This window comes from Telopea speciosissima, chromosome 7 (assembly GCF_018873765.1).
Source record: "Telopea speciosissima isolate NSW1024214 ecotype Mountain lineage chromosome 7, Tspe_v1, whole genome shotgun sequence".
In the NCBI taxonomy this organism is placed as follows: Eukaryota; Viridiplantae; Streptophyta; class Magnoliopsida; order Proteales; family Proteaceae; genus Telopea; species Telopea speciosissima.
This window is the reverse complement of record NC_057922.1, coordinates 45,827,888-45,851,907: the sequence shown is the minus strand read 5'-3', so window position 1 is coordinate 45,851,907 and position 24,020 is coordinate 45,827,888. Positions and strand designations below refer to the sequence as shown.

The 24,020-nt window shown below is 40.8% G+C and overlaps 1 protein-coding gene across 6 annotated transcripts in view; it reads right to left on the bottom strand.

The window, feature by feature from the left end:
* LOC122667145 (vacuolar fusion protein CCZ1 homolog B-like) overlaps positions 1-24,020 on the bottom strand; it is a 64,415-nt gene that overhangs the window by 26,359 nt on the left and 14,036 nt on the right. For 4 of the 6 annotated variants that reach the window (XM_043863352.1, XM_043863351.1, XM_043863354.1 and 1 more), the window contains 5 exons: positions 13,853-14,036; positions 13,605-13,714; positions 9,739-9,837; positions 9,101-9,574; positions 3,499-3,654 (listed from right to left, as the gene is read on the bottom strand). In XM_043863352.1, coding sequence (XP_043719287.1) covers positions 3,499-3,654; positions 9,101-9,574; positions 9,739-9,837; positions 13,605-13,714; positions 13,853-14,036 — 1,023 coding nt within the window. Of the gene's footprint in view, positions 1-3,402; positions 3,655-9,100; positions 9,575-9,738; positions 9,838-13,604; positions 13,715-13,852; positions 14,037-24,020 lie in introns of all 6 variants that reach the window. The other 2 variants (XR_006333762.1, XM_043863353.1) reach the window with 2 other exon arrangements.

The following is a 24,020-nucleotide window of genomic DNA, read 5'->3' as shown; positions in this document are numbered from 1 at the left end:
GATTTTTTCCACAATCATATTCTGTCACAGCAATGTTACCTTCTGGAAGATGCAAGTAAGTTTTCCTCTGCTTCTCCCTCCAAATTCCCAAATAAAAATGAGATCTTGTGTCACCACCAACACTGCTGCCGATGCCGATGATGATGCTTCTTCATCTTCTTCTTTTTCTTCATCAATCCAATTCAAAGTGGTGCATTTAGATTTTTATAAATCTTTCATCTACTCAAGAGAAACCATGGGGATTGATATTTTTTCCACACAGACAGGGGAATGGAGGCAATCCACGGTGGTTGTCATTGGCCCTCGTGGCTCTCGCTGGAGCTCACTAATTAAAATCAGCACGATGATACCCAACTACTCGGTTCTGAGTTTAGGCTTTGGGAAGGAAGATGGGTAAAGGTGGCATCTCTCCACCCACCCACTTCAAAAAACTATTATGCACATAGGTATGCCAAACATATTTTTTTGTCTACAATCTATTCTGTGTAGTGGTTACCAAACGATTTTTATGTTTTGACCAAAAATGGTTTTCGCAAATGATTTTTGTTAAATAGACAAAAATCAAAACTAAAAAGCATACCAAAGAGAGCCTTAGTAAATATGACTGACTGGAATAAGGTTAGTACTAATGTTGGGGATAGGAAGAACTGAATCAAGAGGCATGACGAAGTAACTTACAAACTGCCTTTCCAAGAATTGATGAAAGAGTACCATCGGCAATCCTAACTTTATCTCTACCTAAACAGACAGCATAGATATCAAAGGAATGTGACATACCGGTCATATGATCTGTGTGGCACATGAATCAATGATCCAAGAAGTGGAGGTATTAGATGTAGAAGCATTTAAGGCAGAAGCTGAGGTGCCTGACTGAGCAAATGAGGAGACAGTAGTAGTGTAAGAACATCCCAACTTTGTCATAACATGGCAAAGGGTTTCAATTTCTTCTCTAGTAAGGGTGCTACCATCAGTATGTAGCCCTGATGGAGAAGGATTTCCTGAAGGGTCATTGCTATTTGCTAGTAACAACTGTATTAGCTATAGCTCCTGTTATCCTCCCACTTTGAGAGCTACCAACCAATAGTCTAGATGGATGACCATGAAGCTTCCAAAATGTCTGCTTAATATGTCGAGTCTTGCCACAATGCTCGCATTTGAGTTTACTCCTAGTCATCCCCACGACCAGCACCACGTCTTCTTCCTCCAAACCCACTGCCTCTGTGAGAGACAGAAGCTAAAACAGACTTTTCCAGGACAGGGTTTATCTCCATAGCCAATCTTCTTGTCTCTTCACTCTATAGATATATACACACTTCATGTAAAGATGAAAGAGGGACCGACCTTACCCAAAATCTGAACTCAAATCGGTTCTATTATGAGTTCAAGCCTCCAAGAAGAATTAAGTTCCACTCCTCAAAAATTCAACAGACTTTAGCTTCATCATCAGGATTGGATAACTTTAGGTCTCTATAATGATCATATTCTTTCCATAGACCAATCATTCTGTTATAATATTCACAAATTGACATCTAGCCCTGTTTATCATTTGGAGGTGATGATAAAACTTTGCTGAATTGCCCACTTGATCAAATGTCTTGGCAACTCAGTCCCAAATTTCTTTTGCTGTCAATTTACGCATCAACCTCCTACCAATTTCTAGTTTCATAGAAAAGATCAGCCAAGTCCTCACTGTGGAGTTTTCCATCTTCCACTTCTGATATGCTGGATCATTGAGACTCAAAGTTTTAATTTCTTCAGTTACATATCCTAGCTTTCCACAACTTCTTAAAGATAGATTTATGGAATTTGACCAGTCCAGATAATTGGTGTTGTCTAACTTGACAATAGATATCTGGAGGGTTGAATTGTCCATGGCCAGAAAACTGGGAGTTGTACTGCTTGCTCTAGCAGAGGTGGATTCCACTGATCCACTCACTTCAGACATTGAAACAAATCTGGTTGGATTCCTTAACAAGGTGGGGAATCCACACTCTACCACAACCAAAGGACTATCCTTCACAATTCAAAAGAACTCTCTATCAGATTTCAGAATCATCACAGAAATATATAAAGAAACTTCCATAACTACGTTTTCTCAAAGGGGAAAAAATCTCAAAAGATGAAGCTTATACTTGACTCATCTCAACTTACCAAACAAATCTGATAGGTGACAGAACCAAGCACCAGAAAAACAAAGTGGAGCACCCATGTGTGAGGTATCTTAACCAGTATATCACCTTTCTGAACTTGGCACTTAGGCCTCTGAAATAAGACTCCAGGGTGGTCTGAATAGTGCTGGTTTCATGCTCCTCATGTCTCAGATTAAGAAGAACCAGAGGATGACATCCAGATCTGGCGGACTGATGTGTTGGCCCCAGAATTTCACCGATTCAATCTTTTCAGCTTCAACCACTATAGCAGATCTGTTTGTAACAACCTTATGGATCTCAATCAAAGATCCTTACATCCTCTAATGCTTATGAAACCCTCCTCTTCTGGGTTCCTTACAAGGAAGGTGAAATCAGGGAACCACCTATCTGATTCTGAAACCCGCAACCAGGCTCTGGTACCAAGTTGAGTTCAATAATCAGCGGGAGTTTACTGATATTATTGAGAAATCAAGCTTAGAATGGGAGGAGAAACGAAGAAGAGGTGAAGACATAGATATCAAGGCGCCTTGGTCGACTTGGGCGCCTAGGCTGGTGCCTTGGATGCTGTGGTTGCCTTGATCTTGGTCCCCCTCCAATGCTTTGGGCGCCTAGATGCCGTGACAACTATGGGTGAAAAAGAGACAAATGGGAGAAAATCTTGAGAGGGGTTATCGATTCCCTCATATTATTAACAACTCGGAAACAACAAAAGTGCACATTTACCCATATGTAAGCATTATATTGTCCCACATGTACACATTAAATATTTCCCAAAACACCCTTAGCATTCCAATAGAGACCTAAACAGAAACATCCTCTACTCTCATAGCCTATCTACCCACACAACACCTAAGAAAGCAAACAAAAAAATAAAAATAAAAAATCAAGAGAGGTAGATGATGCATCAGGATTCAGGGATTAAGAATATTTTTCTTGCCATAGGGAGATTTCCTTTCCTCGCTAGAACAATTGCTTAATTTTTCTGACCGTTATCCAATCATATAATTAACACAAGCTTCCATGCCAAATCTACCTCAAATCTCCATTTTGAAGACAGCATTTGATATCTCTATTATTGCTTGAAACCTGATGTCTGAAAACAACCACATCAATTTCTTTGATCATGCTAAATAACTACTTCCACAAGAGGTTGAGTGCAAAAGTGAGCATGACATTGTGCTTCATTGAAGTATAAAAAAGGGCTAACATTGGACAAGAGGTAAAAATGCCTTTACTGGTAGTAACTACTTGCCTTCTCCAATTTTCCACAACTCCCCAAATCATGCAATTCATTGCAAATAAAATTATAGCAATCCTGTCTGAAGGTACAAAGGAGCTATAGACCAACCTTTGATAGAGTAGTAACTTTTCCTGGTGGAGAGGCCCTTGATATGTTTCGGTCACCATCAAACAATAAGTAGCGATATCCACGGACGTGATAAGCATTCTCACCACCCCATCCTCTTGAGAGTTTTTCATCAACTTTCAAGATCTTAAGTGATGCCTGAAATAGCAAAACCAGTATCGATCAAAATCTATCTGTCTATTTATCTAAACATATTGAAGAAATACCACAGGTAATATTTGGAAAATAAATGCAAGTATTGTTCCAGCCCATGTATGTCATCCTATATCCACCACAGGAAAATTTATATTGTTACAAATGAAGCATAGCTAAAAGCTTAGTTTAGCACAGAACCCACTCAACCAACATAAATCTCCAAAATAAACTTCAATCAGTATTCACTTAATTTGAACATCACAAGGAGTAACCATAAGAAGCAAGTTGAAACAAGTTTTTATTTCAGGAGTTAAGGTACTCATAGACTGAACAAACCTTTTGATATCTGAGTGAAAATTTCAGATTGTGTACACAGTTAAACTTTATATCCCCCTAACACCCCCCCCCCCCTCAAAAAAAAAAAAAAATTGGTGCCTTGCTGTAGCAAAACCTTCAGCACTTGGGTTTAACTCCAATTCAGGAAGAACGGAAATTTTACAAGAGAGATCAATTTAGTTATGTGGACTCTTAGTACCACTAGACAGGGTACCGTGCTATGGAGTTAAGAAACTTAACGGAAAGAATAAGAGGAGAAAGAAAGGTCGATTGCACCTGGAATGGGAAATGAGATCAGGAGCAGTAGAGAGAAAAGAAGATCCAGCAGTCAAACCAACCTTAGACTCTCACTGCAACCAGCATAAACTCGAAAATTCATTCAATTCCAATCTCTATCAATATTGATTACAACCATATCCATAAACAGAATTTATTAAAACTGAAATTGACTCCAACTAGGAAGCTATCTCAAACAAGGAAACCGTCTCCTACGTACCTAAATCTTATGTAATAAAAGTAAAATAAAATGAAAATTACAAGAATAACCCTACCAACCCTTATTGGACCAGAATCCAAGTTTGGACCTGGTTTGTCTCGGTCTATGTTTCCAAATCAGGTGATACCAGTCCAGCCACACACATGCCACTGCATCAATATCCCTTACGAAGAAAATGAAATCAGGGTTGTAACAATATCAAGCACAATAAACTAGCAAACCAGCAAACAAAGAAGAAGAAGAGGAAGAAATTCTGCAGAGATGGGCAGAATTGGTGAAAGCTCATGCTCACTCCTTGATCATATATATATCAGATGTTGCAAAGATGCTCTTTCTCGCAAGTTTCGATCAAAACACATACTGTCTCGGTGGTTTCGACACAAGGAGTAGGAGTTTGGCTCTAAAGTGTGGATTTCTTCACACTATTTCTTCGTTTGGTGCATCTACAAGCTTCATCAACTCTCCTAATCCAGTGTTTGAACCTCTCTTCTCAAAGGTAATAGTGTTTTCTACCCAAAAATCAATTTTTCTGTACAACACTGTTGAATACATGGTAGAATTTGTTGAAATTTATATGTGTTAGCACCAATGGCCCGATCTACGACTCTACGGAGTCAGATTTTTTTTTCTGATTTATAAAAACCATTTCCATACAACATATTTTTGATAAACATATGATTTATATATGATGGATGGACACCAATTTAATGTATGTTAGACACTGTTGGCTGATCAACGGCATGACAGAGTCGAATTTTTTTTCAGTTTTTAATTATTTATTTAAATTATCTGATTTTTGAAAAATAATTGCTGAAATTAATATGTGGTACATTCAGAGAAACGGCTCCAAAATATTCAATGGTACGCAGCTCGTGGATTGGACCCACCAAGAAACTCCGCATGGAATTGAACGAGTGTTGAGCACCTTAATGTTTTATTTGGATAACATGTATTATTCAGTGTTCTTGTACTTTAACTTTATGTGAACTAAGTACTTGTAATACCAGATTTAGTGAATCCTTCAGAGTACATTAGTATACTGGGTCAATTACCACAAGTACCATTTTGAGTGGGTTTTTTTTTTTTGTGAAAATAGTTCATGCATTGTGTTTAGAATGTCAAAAATAGGCTGTATACAAAAAATCAGACCTAAAAAAACCATTTCTGGGCCTTGAAACCACAGTCTCGAGTTGGCTGGGAAAAAGTACCAGGTTTCGACCACTTTTGACCATATCTCAGTTTCGGGCTGGTCAAAATCCGAGATTTAGAATCTTGGATCTGATACCAAGTTAGAAAACAAGTGTGGATCGATTCAAGCAAGGAACAAGAAGTAAGAGCTAAGAAGAGAAATGAGAGAAGCCGTGGTGAGTAAGAGAATAGACTCCTCTCACCTATTTTGTTCATTAAACATATTCTTGGAATTGTATATGCCTCCCTAGGGAGGTAAAAGGTAAAAACTAACAAAAGATAAAAATTACAACTCCATATGACTTATAATAAATCAGTGACTAAAGTACACTATTACACAAACTCTAACAAGTGGATGTTGCTGATGTTCTAGAACATTTAGGGGGAGTTGGTAATGAGAAGGAGCTACTTGTTTACAAAGGAAAGGGAAAGAAGACCAGCCAAGAGTCTTCTTTGGATCCACATCCTGGGGTCCACTTTCCTCATTCAGGTAACAAACACTCCTTCCCCTCCTTCTGAGTTAGAAGATCCCATTGCTATTTGGAAGGAAAAGAAAGCATGTACTAATCCTATAAAAAAGTTTGTTTCCTATGATACTCTCTCCTAAAGGTGTTGCTTTCTCTATTTCTCTTTCCTTTACTCCCGTTCCCAAGAATGTCACTGAGGCCCTGTCTGACCTAAAGTGAAAGGAAGCCATGTGTGAGGAAATGATAGCTCTTGAGAAGAACTGTATTTGGAAGCTGATTGATCTTCCCAAGGAGAGAGTTCCAATTGGATGTAAATGGGTCTACTTAATCAAGTACCGATCAAATGGCACTGTTGAGAGGTATAAGGCCAGGTTGATGGCCAAAGTATATCGTCAGATGTATGGGATTGACTATTAAAAGACATTTGCTCCTGTGGCCAAACACAATTTGATACGAGTTCTCTTATCATTGGCGGCCAATAAAGGCTGGCCATTGTATCAGCTGGATTTAAAGAATGCATTCCTCCACAGTAACTTGGAAGAGGAAGTATATATGCACACTCTACCAGGCTTCAAGTCTCCCTAAACTGAAGGGGTAGTGTGTCTTCTCAAGAAAGATCTATATAGCCTCAAGCAGTCCCCGAAGGCTTGGTTTGAGAGGTTTGGACAGGCTATTCTAATGAATGGATATTCCTAGAGTCAAGTTGACCATACTTTATTTACCCAGCAAGGTAATGGTGCTATCACAACCCTGATTGTCTATGTGGATGATATTGTGGTGAGTGGAAATGACAGGGTTGAGATAAACAAACTAAAGCCTACTTAGTTCAACAGTTTGAGGTCAAAGACCTTGGATCCTTGAAATATTTCTTGGGGATTAAAGTGTATCGATCACAAAAGGGAATAAATATTTGTCAAAGGAAGTTTGTGATGGATTTGTTGAAAGAAACATGAATGTTGGGTTCTAAACAAGAAAACTCTTCTATTAAGCAAAATCACAAGTTAGGAGAAGACTGTGGTCCATCCCTAATTGATGCAAGGAAGTACCAGAGACTAGTAGGGAAGCTGATCTATCTTCCTTTAACTTGCCTAGAAATCACCTGTGCAGTTACAAGTTAGGAGAAGACTGTGGTCCATCCCTAATTGATGTAGGGAAGTACCAGAGACTAGTGGGGAAGCTGATCTATCTTCCTTTAACTTGCCTAGAAATCACCTATGCAGTTGGGTTGGTGACTCAATTTATGCATGCCCCTAAGAGTGGGCACTTGGATGGTGTAAATTGCATTCAAGTACTTGAAGTCCACCCCAGGAAAAGGGTTATTATATGCCACATCCAACCATTTGACGATAGAAGGCTTCACTGATGTTGATTGGGCCGGTTCAGTTTCTGACAAACGGTCTACATTAAGTTATTGCACATTTGTGGGTGGTAACCTGGTCACATGGAGGAGCAAAAAACAACATGTTATGACTCGATCAACTGCAGAGGCAAAATTCAGGGCTATGGCTCATGGAGTATATGAACTCCTATGGCTGAGAAGGCTGGTCCAAGTGTTGGGATTTGATACTGAGGCACCTATGAGGCTCTATTGTAATAACAAGGCTGTTCTAAGTATAGCCCACAATCCCGTGCAACATGACTAGACGAAGCATATTGAGGTGGACCGACATTTCATTAAAGAAAAGATTGATGTTGGCTACATATGCACCCCTTTTGTGAGGATAGGCAACCAGCTGGCTAATATCTTCACCAAAGGGCTCATCTCTCATCAGTTCAATACTCTTCTGTGCAAGTAGGGAATGTATGACACTACAACATTTATTCTCTAACTTGAGGGGGAGTGTTAGAGTTCATGTAATCAGGGTACTTTGGATACTAGGATACTATGTTGTACTGTGTTTTTACTTTTTTACCTCCTTTGGCTATCTTATGTTAGCATGGGGGGTAGGTATGTAATTTCCCCTATGATAGCTATTTTTATTTATTTTTAACCCGAATATTCTCTGGGACCCGGGCCAACCCCTAAAATTTTATTACCAAAATCAATAAAAGAATAAAGCAAACAAAAGGGGAGGACATTCCCACCTTACCCCAAGCCCAAGAGATAACAATATTCACACCATACAAAACCACTCAAGAAAATTAACTCTCACAACCCACCCCGACCAGACAAAAACAATTATTTCCTGAATACCAGTAAACCAATAGAGTCCTCGCGAATAATTTGCCTAAGGCCGACGGGTAAATCCATTTCCCCATAAAAATCCACGTTTGTCGACGAATCACAGGCAAGGTTCGCCAACCAGTGAGCCGCCCTATTGCCTTCACAGAAAGTAAATGACAACATGGGGCTAAGCTGATCAATCAACCCCATTAATTTTTTGAACCAATACCAGCCTATCCAGAAACCACAGGATCTTTTCAAAACATAAAGCAACGTGGAAGCTGAATCAATATAGGGGAGAGAAATCTATTCTTCTTCTTCCTCTTCTGCTCCTCCACTTGTTCTTTTACATCCTTTAGATTCCAACTTAGTCTTTTCAAATTGAATATTATATAACCAATAAATACAACCCAACTTTCATTAAGGGTTTCCATCCCTATTTAGGTCCCCATTTTTGTTAGACATTATCTTCTACCATCAACATGCACCAAAAGAAAGAAGGTAAAATAATGGTGAAACCAGATTTGTAATATGCAAAGATTAGAATTACATAGATTCGACATACCATGTGCTCACTTTAATACCCACTGGGTTCAAGACAGAATACAGGGATCTAATAAGGACAATGAATCAGATATCCAGTAAGTAGGTCAAAATTAATGCACTCATAAAAGTTAATCACTTATGATGTAATGCTCATGAATCATTTGAAGAAAGAAATACATGTACATTAGAAGCTTGATAGCAGCAAATAGCAACATTAGTAGCATTTGTAGCAAATGGATGATAGATACTGACATTTTCAAGAATTTGTCGCTTCACCATGGAAATCCCCTGCTCTGCATTAATCATAGAGCTAACAGGAATGAGAAGGATTATGGTGAGGTTCCTCTGCTGGAAAACACAAAGATACATTCTTTCATCCGACCGCCGGAGCCACACTGTTGGAGTTGAAGAATTTAAACCACCAACTTCTGCACCTGATGTCTCAAAAACAAGGAAACCATCCTTCCCTTTGGACCACTTGTCACGTTGCAAGGGCCTCGGAACATGATGTCTTTGACCTTGCCTACCAGGGGAAGTATCACGTGAGGTGTGTATTTGTTCTATAACAGATCCCAAGTTTGCAGAGATAGAGCCTGTGGTAATGAGAGAGGCAGTGCTTCCCTTGCGCAAATAGGACCATGAATTACTTCCAGAGGATAGTGCAAGTGGTGTCAGCCTTAGAATGGCATAAGTGAAAAGGTTTACCGTGTCATCCTGCAAATAATAGCATGTGAGAGGTAAGAGCTTATGAGATGTGCTAAAAAATGCACCTGCAACAATGCTCACTGGAATACTATCATCATGCAAATAAAACTTTTGGTTCCTGACAATACAGTGCGTAAAGTGCTAAGACACAATTCATCTTGATAAGTACTGAGTGTCAAACCTACAGGAGAAAGTGTCGTGGACACCAGCAGGTCTTGAAACATGACCAGAGAGCTGCAAGCAGTATTCCCAGCACATGCAGATTCCACTACCCTAACAAGTGACTACAAAAAAAGTACATACATGGTTAGTATACTGAAAGATTAATACAAATCATCTCTAAGATTATCCTGAAAGAAAACAATGAATCCTTGAGATTGAAAAGTACATAAGGCTAACCACAGATAGAATATTTAAGAACCATAGACTTTCCCCCCCTTCTGAGTAGGGAGTCTCTGCATAAGACAAAAACTTGAATTCCATCCTTTTATGCCTATTGCTGGATGGACACTGGTAACCCAGTGTTATACTAAACAGACTCTGAATACTTGAATGCAATAAGCTTGTTCAATTTGCATAAATTGAAAAGAAGAAGAAAGGAAGTGAGGAAAAGAGTGACAAACTTGTATTTTTCTGAATGTAATTATATGCAATTCGTATACAAAGACTATAATACCCCTGTGGCGGAACATGATATAAATGAACATGGAACTCTTAAGTTACATATCACAACACTCCCCATCAAACGCATGCATGGGTATCACAAATGCCAGCTTGCTCAAGCTACAATGGAGATGGACCAATAGTTTTTATAACCGTCGTGGCATCGAGCCGGAAAGAGGCCCAGTTCTGATTTTGAACAGTTTTGATTGGTTTAGACTGATCAAACTGCAGTTTTAAAATAAATTAAGGGCCAGTTCCGGTTTATAACAGTCTTGACTGGTTTTGAACATAGTTCAAGAACTTGCAAGATCTCGACCGAGATCTCCTTTTTTTGAGAAGTCGAGTCGAGTTGGTATACGAATTAAAAAATTACACTTTCACGGTCGAGATCTCGGATCGACCCAGATCTCGACCCATCTACTTCTTTAAAAGTCACCTAACTCGACAGAACTCGATCGAGTTCTGTCCAAAAGCTGTTTTCTTCCCCATTTGAAGGCTGTGACTCATTTTAGCTCTGGATTTGAAGTTGTAACCTGCGGGAGAGTAGATTCAGCTGCACATTTGAAGGATTCAGCTACACATCTTCAAGACTATGTGGCACTATTGGGGACTGAGGGAGAGTATATGCAACAGTGCAGCAACACTATGTCATGGGAAGACTATGTGGCACTACTTCGGACTGAATGCTTGATTCAAATTCAGTTTATGTGATGATAGTTGTAACTTGTAACATTGTTAAACAGTTTGATGTATCACTTTAACATTTCTAATGCTTATTTAAGTTGTTTAGCTATTAATTGAATGTTTTGCTTGCTTTCTATTACTAAATTATATGTAGAGTAGGGTATTTTAGTACGTTGTCGCCTACCAACTTAAGGTCCGAAGTAAAACTCCTATCTGGACTTTGTTTTTGCACAATCTGATAATGTCATTGTGTTTAAATGGCCCAAAATAAGCTGAATACCAAGTTTCAGACCCAAACTAGGTCTAAAACCCACCGAGTTGAAGTTTCAAATTGAAAAAAAAATGCACCAACTCGACCGAGATCTCGGTTTTTCCTAGGGTCGAGTTGGGGTCGAGTTCCGAGTTTTAGTACCTTGGTTTTGAACAGTCAAACTGCAGTTTTAAGAATAAATTAAAAAAAATTATTAAATTTTGGAAAACAATAGAAAAGAAAAAAATAATAATAAAGTAAGAGGGCAGTTGGCAAAGTGGTAGGCGCTAAGCTACTCTAACAAAATGCTTTGGTTTCAAATTTCTTTGTTAGCACATTTATGTTTGATTTTCCCCTATGCACTGTCGAACTGAACAATCCAGTTTTCTGAAACCAGGCAGTTTTCAGAGAACTAGACAGTTTGATTCTGGTTTCAGACCTGGGCAGTTCTATGCCCAGACCAAACTTTAATAAATAAACAAAAAAAGGGAAGGCAGTTCTGGTTGTAATCCGGTTTTACCACCAGTTCAGTCTGGCTTTAGAAACTACGATGTATCCTACTACATATTTTAGGGAAAATCTTTGCAATGTGACCACCCATCCACAGAAAGAGTACAAATTTTGTCCCGACAATAGTGCAGATGCATGAGCATATGAAAATTTCTTTTCTTTTCTTTTTTCCCTTCTGGTGGAACAGGTAATAATGCATATGAGTTTCTAAAATCAAACTCCTTCAAGAGGACTTTTTCCTATAATGCACCTACATGTAAGACTTAAGTTCTGCTTCTGCACTTGACCTTGCCACTGAACACTGCTTTGGGCTCCTCCAAGTTACAAGGTTTTCCACACCAAGCATTTAATAGACAAAACGTACCTCTTGTCAGGTACAGACCCAGCCCAGTCTGCATCAAAATAAGCTTCTATTCCATCACTGAAAAGCAAACAGGAAAGAGGAAGCCCATTGCAAAATGGGCAGTCTTGACAAGATGTATCAATATTTTGATCCTTTCTCACCAAAAAAAATTCTTTGATCCTTGGAGAAAGTCATATTTCCAGCATGCCAGAATTCATGCTGTTTGATATGTAACGCTGCAGCGTCAGAGAAGAAAAAACCTAGCAACAGAAGCAAAACCCAGCGCCACCGCTGAGGAGCAGCCCGGCCTCACAGCCAGGCTGCTCCTCCCCCCTTCTTCCTCCCTGCTCCTTCTCTCATTCTCCCCTCTCGCCCTACCTTTCTTCCTCCTCATTTTTCGTCTTTTCCTCTTCTTCATCAGGTTTTGGAGTCTGGCAGTGAGGTCGGGCTCCTCCTTCCCCCCTCTCCTTCTACTTCTCTCCATCCCTTGCTTCCTCCTCCTCTTTCTCCTCTTCTTCTTTGGGATTTGGAGCTTGGTCTCCTAGTTTTACCAGCGTAGTGCTAGTGGCCATCATCCTTGCTTTGTCTGCAGTCATGCTTGTCGACAGCCCTCTTGGTTTGTCGTTTTCATGGACGTCTGCCTTGCCTGGTTTGCTGCCTTGCAAGTTGCCCTCCCACTAGGTCTATATCCAGGCTCGTTGGGGACTCTCCTGCCTTGTCACGATGCTTCGATTGGCTTTTGTCTCCGACAACCGCTCACTTTGCTGGGTCGCCACCCTCGCTGGCTGCCTTCCTTGCTTGGCCTGCTGGCCCGTCTCTTCGCCTCCAGCCCCATTCGCCTTCTCTCTCGCCAGTTGTCTTGCATCGCTGGCACTCTCAGTTGTCACTTGGTCGCCAGCCCGCTTGGACTGCAGCTGCTTGGCCGCAAGCCCCTCTCGGCCAGTCTTCTGTCTGATCCGCCTGGCTCGCTCGGCTAATGCCGTGTTTCCACCAGCTGCATAGTCTGCCCTCTGCAAGCTATGCTCGGCCGGCAGACGCTTCGCCGTTGCCCTCTGCAAGGCCGGTGCCTCTCCGACGTGGCTGTCACCTCCACTTGGCCGTGGTCCTCTGCTAGACCAGCGCCCCTCTGCTGCGGCTGTTTGTTTGATGGTGATGCTCCGATTCTCGTCTTGGCAGCTGGTCGAAGTTGTGCTGAGATAGTTGGTTTAGGGTTTGTGGTTCCCTACCTGGAATTGACTTGGCTGCCCTTCTCTTTCTTTTGGGCTTCTTTGCTCTTGTGGGCTTTTGTATTTTCTTGTCGCCTTTTGTATCTCTTGGGCTTCCTTCTCTGTCTTTATGCCCATGTGGGCTTTTGATTTTTACAGGCCTAGCCTCCTCTCAGGTAGGCCTTGAAATTAGTTTGTGGCTTTGTACCCTTGTATACTCTCTTCCCCCCCCCCCCTCCTTTCTTTACTTTGGTAATGAATTAAATTATTATTCATCCAAAAAACAAAAAAAGATATGTAAGGCTGGAAAAAGTACCAAATTCAGTACTCTTAGAATTTTGTGATACAATATAAGCATTCAACATACCAAAAAAAATAGTAAAATATGTTCTCTACCTGAACTTCAATTGCAGCCTCCCTCCCCACAGTCAACATCTGAACAGTTCCACGTTCCTTTAAACAATCACGAAAAGAGGGTAACTGAAGTTTTTTCCCAGCAAGAAAATCTGCCTCAAAAGAAAAGGCAATAACTGAGATGAAGAATTCAGCAACTTCAGCGCTGACATGGAATACTCATTAAACAAGAGAGAAACAGAAGGACAAATTTAAGTAGTGTCTTAGCTGCCATGATAGATTATACCCACCAGTCAAATAATCCATGACAAAAAAATACAAATGAGAACGAGCAAGTCCGCCACCAGGTTCTTTTTCAAGTAAAGATCGTATGGATCCATGAAACATCATAAAAAGAGAATGTACTTCTTTAAGAACTTGTTGTAACGCATCAATCCGCCAAATGGCTTCTGTCTCCTTATTTTTCTCCACAATCTGTAACAAAATCAATTAGCTCACAAGTATCACTTACACTATCAACAGGTAAATTGGCCACATCTATACATTACAAATTACATTTTGCAGATTATGTCAATTTTTATTTTTTTTTGGGGGAAGAATAACTGAATGTATAGGAAAAAGTGGGGAAAAAAAAAGTCTTACAACCCCTTTAAGGTTAACACTAAAAGCACCCAAAACAGGGAAAGAAAAGTTACAAGAAGCAACCACAATCCTACTTGAACAGTATACCCATCATAGAACTAAAACTCGGAACTCGACCCCTTGGAAAACCGAGTTGACTCGAGATCTCGGTCGAGTTGGTGCATTTCCAACTCGAAACCTGGTTTCAGTGGGTTTTAGACCTAGCTTGGGTCTGAAACTTGGTACTCAGCTTTTTTTAGGCCATTTAAACACAATAGTACTATCAGATTTTGCAAAAACAAAATCCAAATATGATTTTCACTTCGGACCCTAGGTTGGTAGGCAACGACATACTAAAATACCCTACTCTACACATAATTTAGTGATAGAAAGCAATCAAAACATTCAATTAATGGAAAACAACTTAAATAAGCATAAGGAATGTCAAAGTGTACAATACATCAATCTGTTTAACAATCTTACATTACATAAAATGTGATTGATTAATGAATTCAGTCCTAAAACTATCCACATAGAATTCCCATGTCATTGTGTTGTTGTAGTGTTGCACATAGGTTACCACAGCATTCATATAAGTGTTGTCATCAACATATGCCTTCCCTATCCTAGGGTACATGGGAGGCGGTTGCCATGAGGCCTGAGATCCACTACTACTATCATATTGAGGCATGTATGGGTGTGGCTGGTTTGGGATTGGGAATATGGGCCCAAAACCTAACCCCTGTGAGGGCTGTGAGCTCATTTTACCTTTGAAAAATGCTTCAAATTTGAGATGAATGCTTCAATTTTGTAGCTGAATCAGCTCTCCGGCAGGTTGTATGTTAAAATCTGGAGGTAAAATGAGCTCACAGCCTTCACAGGGGAAGAAAAGAGGTTCTGGACAGAACTCGATCGAGATATCTCGAGTTCTGTCGAGTTACGATACTTTTAATTTTAAAGGATAAGATGGGTCGAGATCTGGGTCGACCCAAGATCTCGACCGAGATATTGCATTTTTAGAACTCGTATTAAGTCTCGTCTCGACCCCTTGGAAAACCGAGATCTCGCGAGTTTTAGTTCTATGATACCCATAACATATCCTTGGATGCAACAACCCATATCGGGCCCATGTATCAGCCAAATCACTTGCCAACCGTCCAGATTGCCTTCCACAATGATGTCTAAGGAAGTTCACAAATCCCCAAGGCCTCTCTTCTCCCCATGATCCCCCATCCAAACCATTGCAAATGCTGGGTTGATTTCCACAATGATGTGGGAGAATCCCTACTAAGGCTATGTTTGGATATCAAGAAAAGAATAAATAAATTGAATTTGAGGAGAGAGAGAAAGACACATAAAACAGTCATTGCATCATCATGATTTTTGTCTCATTATGTTTTTTCTTTTCTTTGCTTGACATCTAAACATAGCCTAAATAGCAAAGTCTACCCAAACTGAATGGCCAAGATAGAATTGAAATCATAGTTGTCATGGCGTCGCGGTGCCATGGTGTCCTGGCGCTGGAGAAGGTTGCATGGCGACCTACTCCATGGCGTCCCTCTTTGATTTCTTCTTCCTATCTCTCTTTCCCTCTTCGATTTCTTCTTCCCTCTTCGATTTCTTTCGATTTCTTCTTCTATTTCTTGATTTCCCTCTTCGATTTCTTCTTCGAATTTTCTTCTTAAAACTTGAGAAACAATAGAGAAAAAATAAAACATGGCTTGAGTATACATCTATTAAAACATTAAAAATAGAGAAAATAAAAAATAAAACATGGTCGACATGTCGATATATCGACGTGACACCCCTCCACCGACTTGGATCGCCGTGACGCCGTGACAACTATGATTGAAATGGAGAACCACTCATTCCTCATCCATTTGATGCATGATAGAATTAAAACAGTGTTACTAAGAACTAATGCCACTTCATCCAGTGCCAATCAGGAAACTGACTGATCCAATTAGATGGTGAATCAATCCATCTCAGCACACAGCATTGCAGCCATGGCCTCAAATAAAACCACATGCTAGTCTAGAGGGTAGAAACATGCATCCTCGTAAAAACTGAGGGAAGGACCTTCTAAGAGAACAGATGAGGCTATAACTACCTGATAATGAGGCCAAAACAAAAATCTACTAGTTTCTGCAAAACTAGATCAACAATGAATATAATCAGAAAACTAATCCCAAGGGTTTGCATCTCTCCCATTTTTACTAGTAAAATGAGCTTCTTAAATAAGGCCAAACAATAAGAAGATTAGGAAGAATTTCCGGAGCATGGATCTATTAGTTTGGTTACTGCTGCTGACACGTCCAACTGGAACTGGCCAAACCAAAGGGGAAAAGAGAAGAGAAACAGCCTTTGTGCTTACCCCACCATGCAAGACCACAACTACATCACTAAAGGCCTCAACAAATGGAACCACAGAGCAGACTAGAGATTGTAACTTCTAGACATTGTCTAAAGTGCCTTGGGTGATACCCAAAGATATGACTCAGTTCATGCGGAGCTGCTAGTTGCCCCTCTGAAAAAGGAGTTTAATAAGAAGTGCTTTTGTTCTCTCCATAGTTATCAAGGCGTCGCCATGGCGTCCAGGCTCCTTGGTCGCCTTGGGCGCCTTGCCGCCATGGCGGTGTCACCTTGAATTTTGCCCCTCTAAAACGCCATGGTTGCTTTCCCGCCTTGATAACTATGGTTCTCTCTTTTTATTTATTTTATTTTTTCCTCTATAAACAACAAATTTTATTAAAGGACAGAAGTGAAGACTATTAGAGATAATGGTACAAAACCAAGCAGAAGAGAAAGGCCTGATAGAGTTGCAGTCTGTTTATCCCCAACTTGACTAACTCATCAGCCAATGAATAGACAACGCATCCTCCAATAAATAGAGAAATTTTCACCACTGCTAATGGCCTGGTATTTGATGAGATTGTTGGACACACAGTGCAGATGACAGTGTCTCTGTGTTGGTTGTCATTGTTGTCAACACAATACATGTGTTGGTTGTTGTCAACACAGTGCATCTTGGTGCAGTACAGATGGCAGTTGTGAGTACAGAGGTGTACAGGCAGTGTACTAGTGTGGTAGGGCATCAGATGTGATGTGACAGGGATCACAGGTGTTCTACGACAGCTGGCAGTAGCAGACAGTTGCTTGGCAGTGCGGACAGTACACTGCTGCGAGTTCATGTGATAGCATGGTAGTGATTCAGGGAGTTCAGGACTCATGTGGTAGTGTATGAAGGCAATTGGCACCGTGTTACAGTGCCATACAGTGGTTGGTAACATGTGGCAGAAAGTAGCTATATTGGGAACAGTGTATATGCAACTTATCATGATAACTAGACAGGTTCATGTGGAAGGGTCAACTTTGGAGCCAATTTGGTCATGCCAAGTAGCCGTATTGGAAAAGGGCATATATTGGAGAATTATAGTGCTTTGGGTCATCTTTCCAATGCAACTCGAATCACCCCACTCTGAGGTCAGATGAAAAAGATATGGAGTTTTTTGTAATAGTAATCAGAAAGGAACACAGTGAGGGGAGTCCAAGTCCTAGTGACCAGCACTGACATTGTGGCAATGTACTGACACTGTACAGAGTCATCTGATGAGTGGAGAAGATGGCAATACTGATGATGTGGCCAGTCAGTGGTCAGACTGACTGATGAGGTAGACAGCCAGTTGTAAGGTGAGCAGCAAGCTGATGAGATTGCAGGCCATATGGCAATCATGATGAGGATGCACGTTGATGCCTAGGTGGTTGCATGTGGTGAGAGTTAAAGCTTCAATGGATCGATTCTAATGAAAGATTAAAGAGTTACCAGCAAGGAGGAAGGAAAGGGGAAGAAGAGAAGAAGAGTTGGGAGAGAATCGGTTGTGTATGTTGAGTGATTCTCAACCCACATATTACTTCATTAATAAACTCTTCCAAATTACACAGACCTCCCTAGGGAGGTAAAGGAAAATAAAACAAGAACAAGAAAAATACAACTTGGTCATGTCTTATAACAGGACAATGACAGAACTACCCTTATACAAGATATTCTAACAACTCTAACACTCCCCCTCAAGCTGGAGAATAAATGTCATACATTCCCAACTTGCACAATAAGGTACCAAATAGACTAGGAGTGAGACCCTTGGTGAAGATATCTGCTACTTGATCACCTGTCTTCACAAAGAGAGTACAAATGCACCCAGAATCCAGCTTCTCTTTGATGAAGTGACGATCAACCTCAATATGCTTGATTCGATCATGCTGAACCGGATTATGGGCAATGCTTATAGCAGCTTTGTTGTCACAATAAAGTCTCATTGGCCCTTTTGTTTCAAAGCTCAAGCCTTGAAGAAGTCTCTTTAGCCATATAAGCTCACATACTCCATGAGCCATGGCCCTAAACTCAGCCACCGCACTGGATCTAGCTACAACTGATTGTTTCTTGCTCCTCCAGGTAACTAGATTACTACCCACAAAGATACAGTACCCAGAAGTAGATCTCCTGTCATAGACTAAGCCAACCCAATCAGCATCTGTGTAGCCTTCAATTTGCAAATGGTCATGCCTGGCAAATAGAAGACCTTTTCCTGGACAGAATTTCAAGTATCTAATGATGCGATACACTGCATCCAGATGTCCCCTGGGGGCATGCATGAACTAACTCACCATTCCAACTGCATAAGAGATGTCCGGTCGAGTCAAGGAGAGATAGATTAGTTTCCCAACTAATCTTTGGTACTTTCTTGCATCTATAAGAGGAGAACCACATTCATCACCAAGTTTATGATTCGGATCAATGGGGGAAGTGGCTGGTTTGCACCCCATCATGCTTGTCTCTTTCAGAAGATCCAAGACAAATTTCCTTTGGCAAATGTTGATTCCTTTCCTTGATCTAGATACTTCAATACCCAAGAAGTATTTCAAGAGTCCAAGGTCTTTGATCTCAAACTGTTTAGCCAAATAAAATTTCAATCTGTTTATCTCAGTAACATCATTCCTAGTTACCACAATGTCATCAACATAGACAATGAGAGTTGTAACTGTACCATTACCTCTCCTGATAAATAATGTGTGGTCAGCTTGACTCTGATAATACCCATTCTTCAGGATGGCTTGTCTAAATCTCTCAAACCAGGCCTTAGGAGACTGTTTGAGGCCATAGAGAGCTTTCTTCAAGAGACACACTTTCCCTTCAGCTGAGGGACACTTAAAACCAGGTGGAGGCTGCATGTATACTTCTTCTGCTAAATCTCCATGAAGAAATGCATTCTTCACATCTAATTGGTACATTGGCCAATCTTTATTGGCTGCCACCGAAAGAAGAACCCTGATTGAGTTATGCTTGGCTACAGGGGCAAAAGTCTCCTGGTAGTCAATGCCATACACCTGACTATACCCTTTTGCAACCAGCCTAGCTTTGTACCTTTCCACTGTACCATCGGATCTATACTTGATTGTATAAACCCATCTGCATCCAACTGGAGTTCTCCCCCTGGGAAGATCAACTAGTGTCCAAGTATTGTTCTTCTCCAGAGCCACCATTTCCTCAGACATTGCTTGCATCCATTTTGGATCGGATAAGGCCTCTGTGACATTTTTAGGAATGGAAGAAGACTCAAGGGGAGTGGAAAAAGCAATACCTGTAGGAGAAATGGAGTCAAAGGAAACAAACTGGGCTATGGGGTTAATACAGGCTCTCTTCCCCTTTCTCATAGCAATGGGAAGATCTAATTCAGAAGGAGAAGAATTACCTGACTGAGGAGGATGAGATTGAGGATGTGGATCCAAAGAGGGGTTTTGGCAGGGTTGCTTATACCATGGTTGCTTCCCTTTTCCCTTCAACAAGCATTCACCTCTTGTGAATACACCATCTTCTTTGAATCTTATTCCCTTATATTCTTCTTTCCTGCTAGCATCACCACCACTACTAGCATCAATATCAACAACACCATCAGCGTCAGCATCATCAACAACATCCACTTCTTTGTACTTTCCAATATCAAATAGGAATGGGGAAGTGGAGGTTGGGAAGGAGATAGAAAAGGAATGACATCAGCATTCTGTTCACTGCTAGTACTCTCCCCCTGAACAAAATGCTGAAGAGAAGAAAAATAAGGGATAGACTCAAAGAAGGTGACATCTTTGGAGAGAAGTCGCCTTCGGGAAGGAGGATGGTAGCACTTATACTCTTTGGTTGAATCAGAGTAGCCCAAGAAGATGCACTTGAGAGCTTTGGGATCAAGCTTGGTACGGGCTGATTTGTTGACATGAACATAACAAACACAACCAAAGACTCTGGGAGGCAAGGAGAAAACTGAGAATTGAGGAGAAAGAAGAGAAGGGGGGATTTGGAGCCAAGGAGTGGAGTTGGCATCCGGTTAATAAGAAAGCCAGCGGTAAGAAGTACATCAGACCAGAAAGTCTTAGGCACATGCATACCAAAGAGAAGACCCCTAGTGATTTCCAGCAAATGGCGGTTTTGGCACTCAACCACCCAATTTTGCTATGGGGTGTCAATACAAGCCAGTTGATGGATGATGCCAATATCAGTAAAGAACTGTTGGAGCCCCCCATACATATACTCACCCCCCTTATCAGACCTAACAATTTGGAATCGTACCAAACTGAGTACTGATAAGTTGATAAAAATACTTAAATGCATCACAAACATCACTCTTTTGTTTCGACAAAACAGTATAAGTAAACCGAGAATAGTCATCCACAAATGAAACAAAGTAACGAAATCTAGATAAAGAAGTAGTAGGGGAAGGTCCCCAAACATCAGTATGAACAAGGGAAAAAGGTGCAGTAGATCTATTACCACGATAAAGATAAGATGTGCGACAATGTTTAGCAAAAATACAAGATTCACACTCGAAAACATAAGATGAAGGGAAAGAAATAAACAAGTGGGGTAACTGTCTCCTCATAACAACAAAAGAGGGATGACCCAAACGTTGATGCTTAAGCATTAAAGACTCCAAAGTACTACGGTCACTCCGACCACAAACATAAGCTGCAGCAGTAGATGGAGCAGGTAACTGTGGTTCAAGAAGATAGAGTCCTCCTTTTTCAGTCCCATTGCCAATAACCCTCTTTGTCTCCAAATCCTGAAAAACACAATAGGAAGGAAAGAAAATGACACAACAATGTAAGGATTTGGTTAGGTGACTCACTAATAATAGGTTAGTAGCAAAATCAGGAACATAAAGGACAGATTCAAGGGAAATAGAAGGAGTAACTCGCACATTACCCTTACCAGAGACAGAAGAAAGGGAACCATCAGCAACCCTTACCTTATCCCGACCAGAGCAAATGGAGTAGGAATCATAGATTCATAGTACTGTGACATACCAGTCATGTGATCAGAGGCTCCAGAGTCAATAATCTAAGTGGGTGCAGTAGGAGGAGCAGACAAGACCTGCAGAGCTGAGGCAGAAGTAGTAGACCCCCCAAAGGTAGAACCAGTAGCTGAACCTCCAAGGTGAGACATCAGCCGACGGAGGGCTGCAATATCATCCTGTGAGAGGGAATCAGGAGCCGGCTAGGATCCAGGTGGCTCAGACTCAGATGTCACAGAGTGAGACCTAGCTCTCCCTTGCTTGCCTCCACGGGCACTAGATGAACCACCACGCATACTAGGGGCTGTCCATGAAGATCCCAACACTTGTCCTTGGTGTGTCCAAGCTTGCCACAATGATCACATTTAAATCTCTCACGGTGATCTCCACGAGGTAGCCCTTGGCCTTTCCCCCCACTTTTCCATTCTCTGTGGGAACTAGAAACAAGAGCAAATCTCTCTGTTGATGGAGCAATATCCATAGTGGTTCTCCTGGTTTCCTCACTTTGCAAGTAGATGCACACTTCATCCAGAGATGGAAAGGGAGATCTTCCTAAGATTTGCAGGCGAAGAGGCTCATACTCTTGGTTAAGACCACCAAGCAAAATAAGGATCCTTTCCTTTTCTTGGCTCCTGTAGACCTTTGCCTGATCACCAGAATTGGACAACTGGAGGTTGTTATAGTGATCATATTCCTCCTACAAGCTAATAACAGAGTTGTAGTACTCAGATATACTCCTATCACCCTGTTTCATATGGATGATCTTTTGGAGGATTTGATATACCTTTGTTGCATCTCCAACTCTATAAAAAACTTTGGAGACACTGTCCCAGATATCTTTTGCAGTCTCCTTACTCATAAACCTCCTACCTATCTCAGGTTTTATGGAGAATATCAGCCAAGTCATACCAGTGGAGTTCTCAGTCTCCCACTTGAGATAGCCTGGATCAGTTGTAGCAGGAGCTGTGATAGACCCAGTAATGTATCCCAACTTTCCCCTACTGCATATGGACAACTTCACAGAATGAGACCAATCCAAGTAGTTGGTATTATCCAATTTCACAACAGAGATTTGGGTGTTGGGGTTATCAAAGGAAGCCATGGTTAGGAAACCACTACTCAGGCTGCCAGCTGTAGTTGGTCCACTGACTTCAGAATCTTGTCCAGACACAATAGACATAATGGGCAAACACTTCAACAATACCATAGTGTTTTGCTCAAGTGGGGAGTACACTCAACCCAAACACAGGAGGCAAACCAATACACAAATAGTGCTCAATCAACCAAATCACTAGGCTAAGACCAAGCCTAAAAAACAGTAGGCATACAGAGAGCAAAAAACTTGCATAACTCAAACCAAATCCTTCTAACAGCCAAGGAACTTCAATTCATAACACCCAACAAGTGTACCAAGATGCACACATTCCATTCTCAGCAACAAACAATCATCCAATGCAGCAATCTTCAAAAAAAAAAAAGGTCAAACAAGAAGCAGAAACAGAGTTGCCAATACCTGTACAGCAGCAAAAAGCAGCAGCAGTCTTCCAATCTTCCACCTTCAAGAACAAGCTCTTAGGGCTTCAAAACAGCACTCCCATACGACTTGAATGAGTCAAGTTCCAAGGCAAACCAATCTGCTAAAGGCAGAATCGAATCTGAAATAGCCCACTGCTAGCGGAAAAACTGGGTTTGCTTCCAATGCTTCACAACAGTTGGAAGCTAAGTACCCTTCCTCTCAACAACCAAGAGGTTAGGGGCATAGTTTGAGAACTCGTTTCGTTTTGGTATTTCGGGCTGACCGAAATATTGTATTTTTTCTGGTATGTTTCGATAGGTCATTTCGGTGGGTTTTAAGACAAATTAAGGCCTGAAACTTCATGGAAACCCTATTTTAGGCTATATAAACACATTTAAATGTTCAAATTGCAAAAATAGTCACCCAAAATGGTGTTTTGGATGTGCACCATTGATTGGCAACGTAAGGTCGAACCCTAATGTATAAGTGTATAACTTAGTTAATTACACATTTACACATACATATTGTACATTAAACAAGTAAATTGACTTGGAACTAAGTTGGAAACATAATAACTCATAAGTTAAGTCATAAATCATAATATTAAGTACATAAGACATCAAGTCAATAACAAGTTAACAAATAACAACTTAAGAGTTAAGATTTAAGAAGATGATATCAAACATTCCAAATCACAATATGTCAATATCCCCAATTGTCCCCTACAAGGCTACAAGTTAAGTAGTCAACTAGTCATCATTCATCTCAAATGTTTACAAATTTGCTAATAATAACTACTCCACCGTCCAGGATCAACCCCACTCATGGTCTGCTGGAGCCGACGTGTATTGCTCTCCGACTGTAGGACAAATGCATGCCACGTCATAGTCTGGGAGAAGAAGCGAGTGTAGTCATCCACAGTGGCCATGTAAATTGCATCATCAACATGCTGAAGGTAACCTATCCTAAGATATAGGTCAC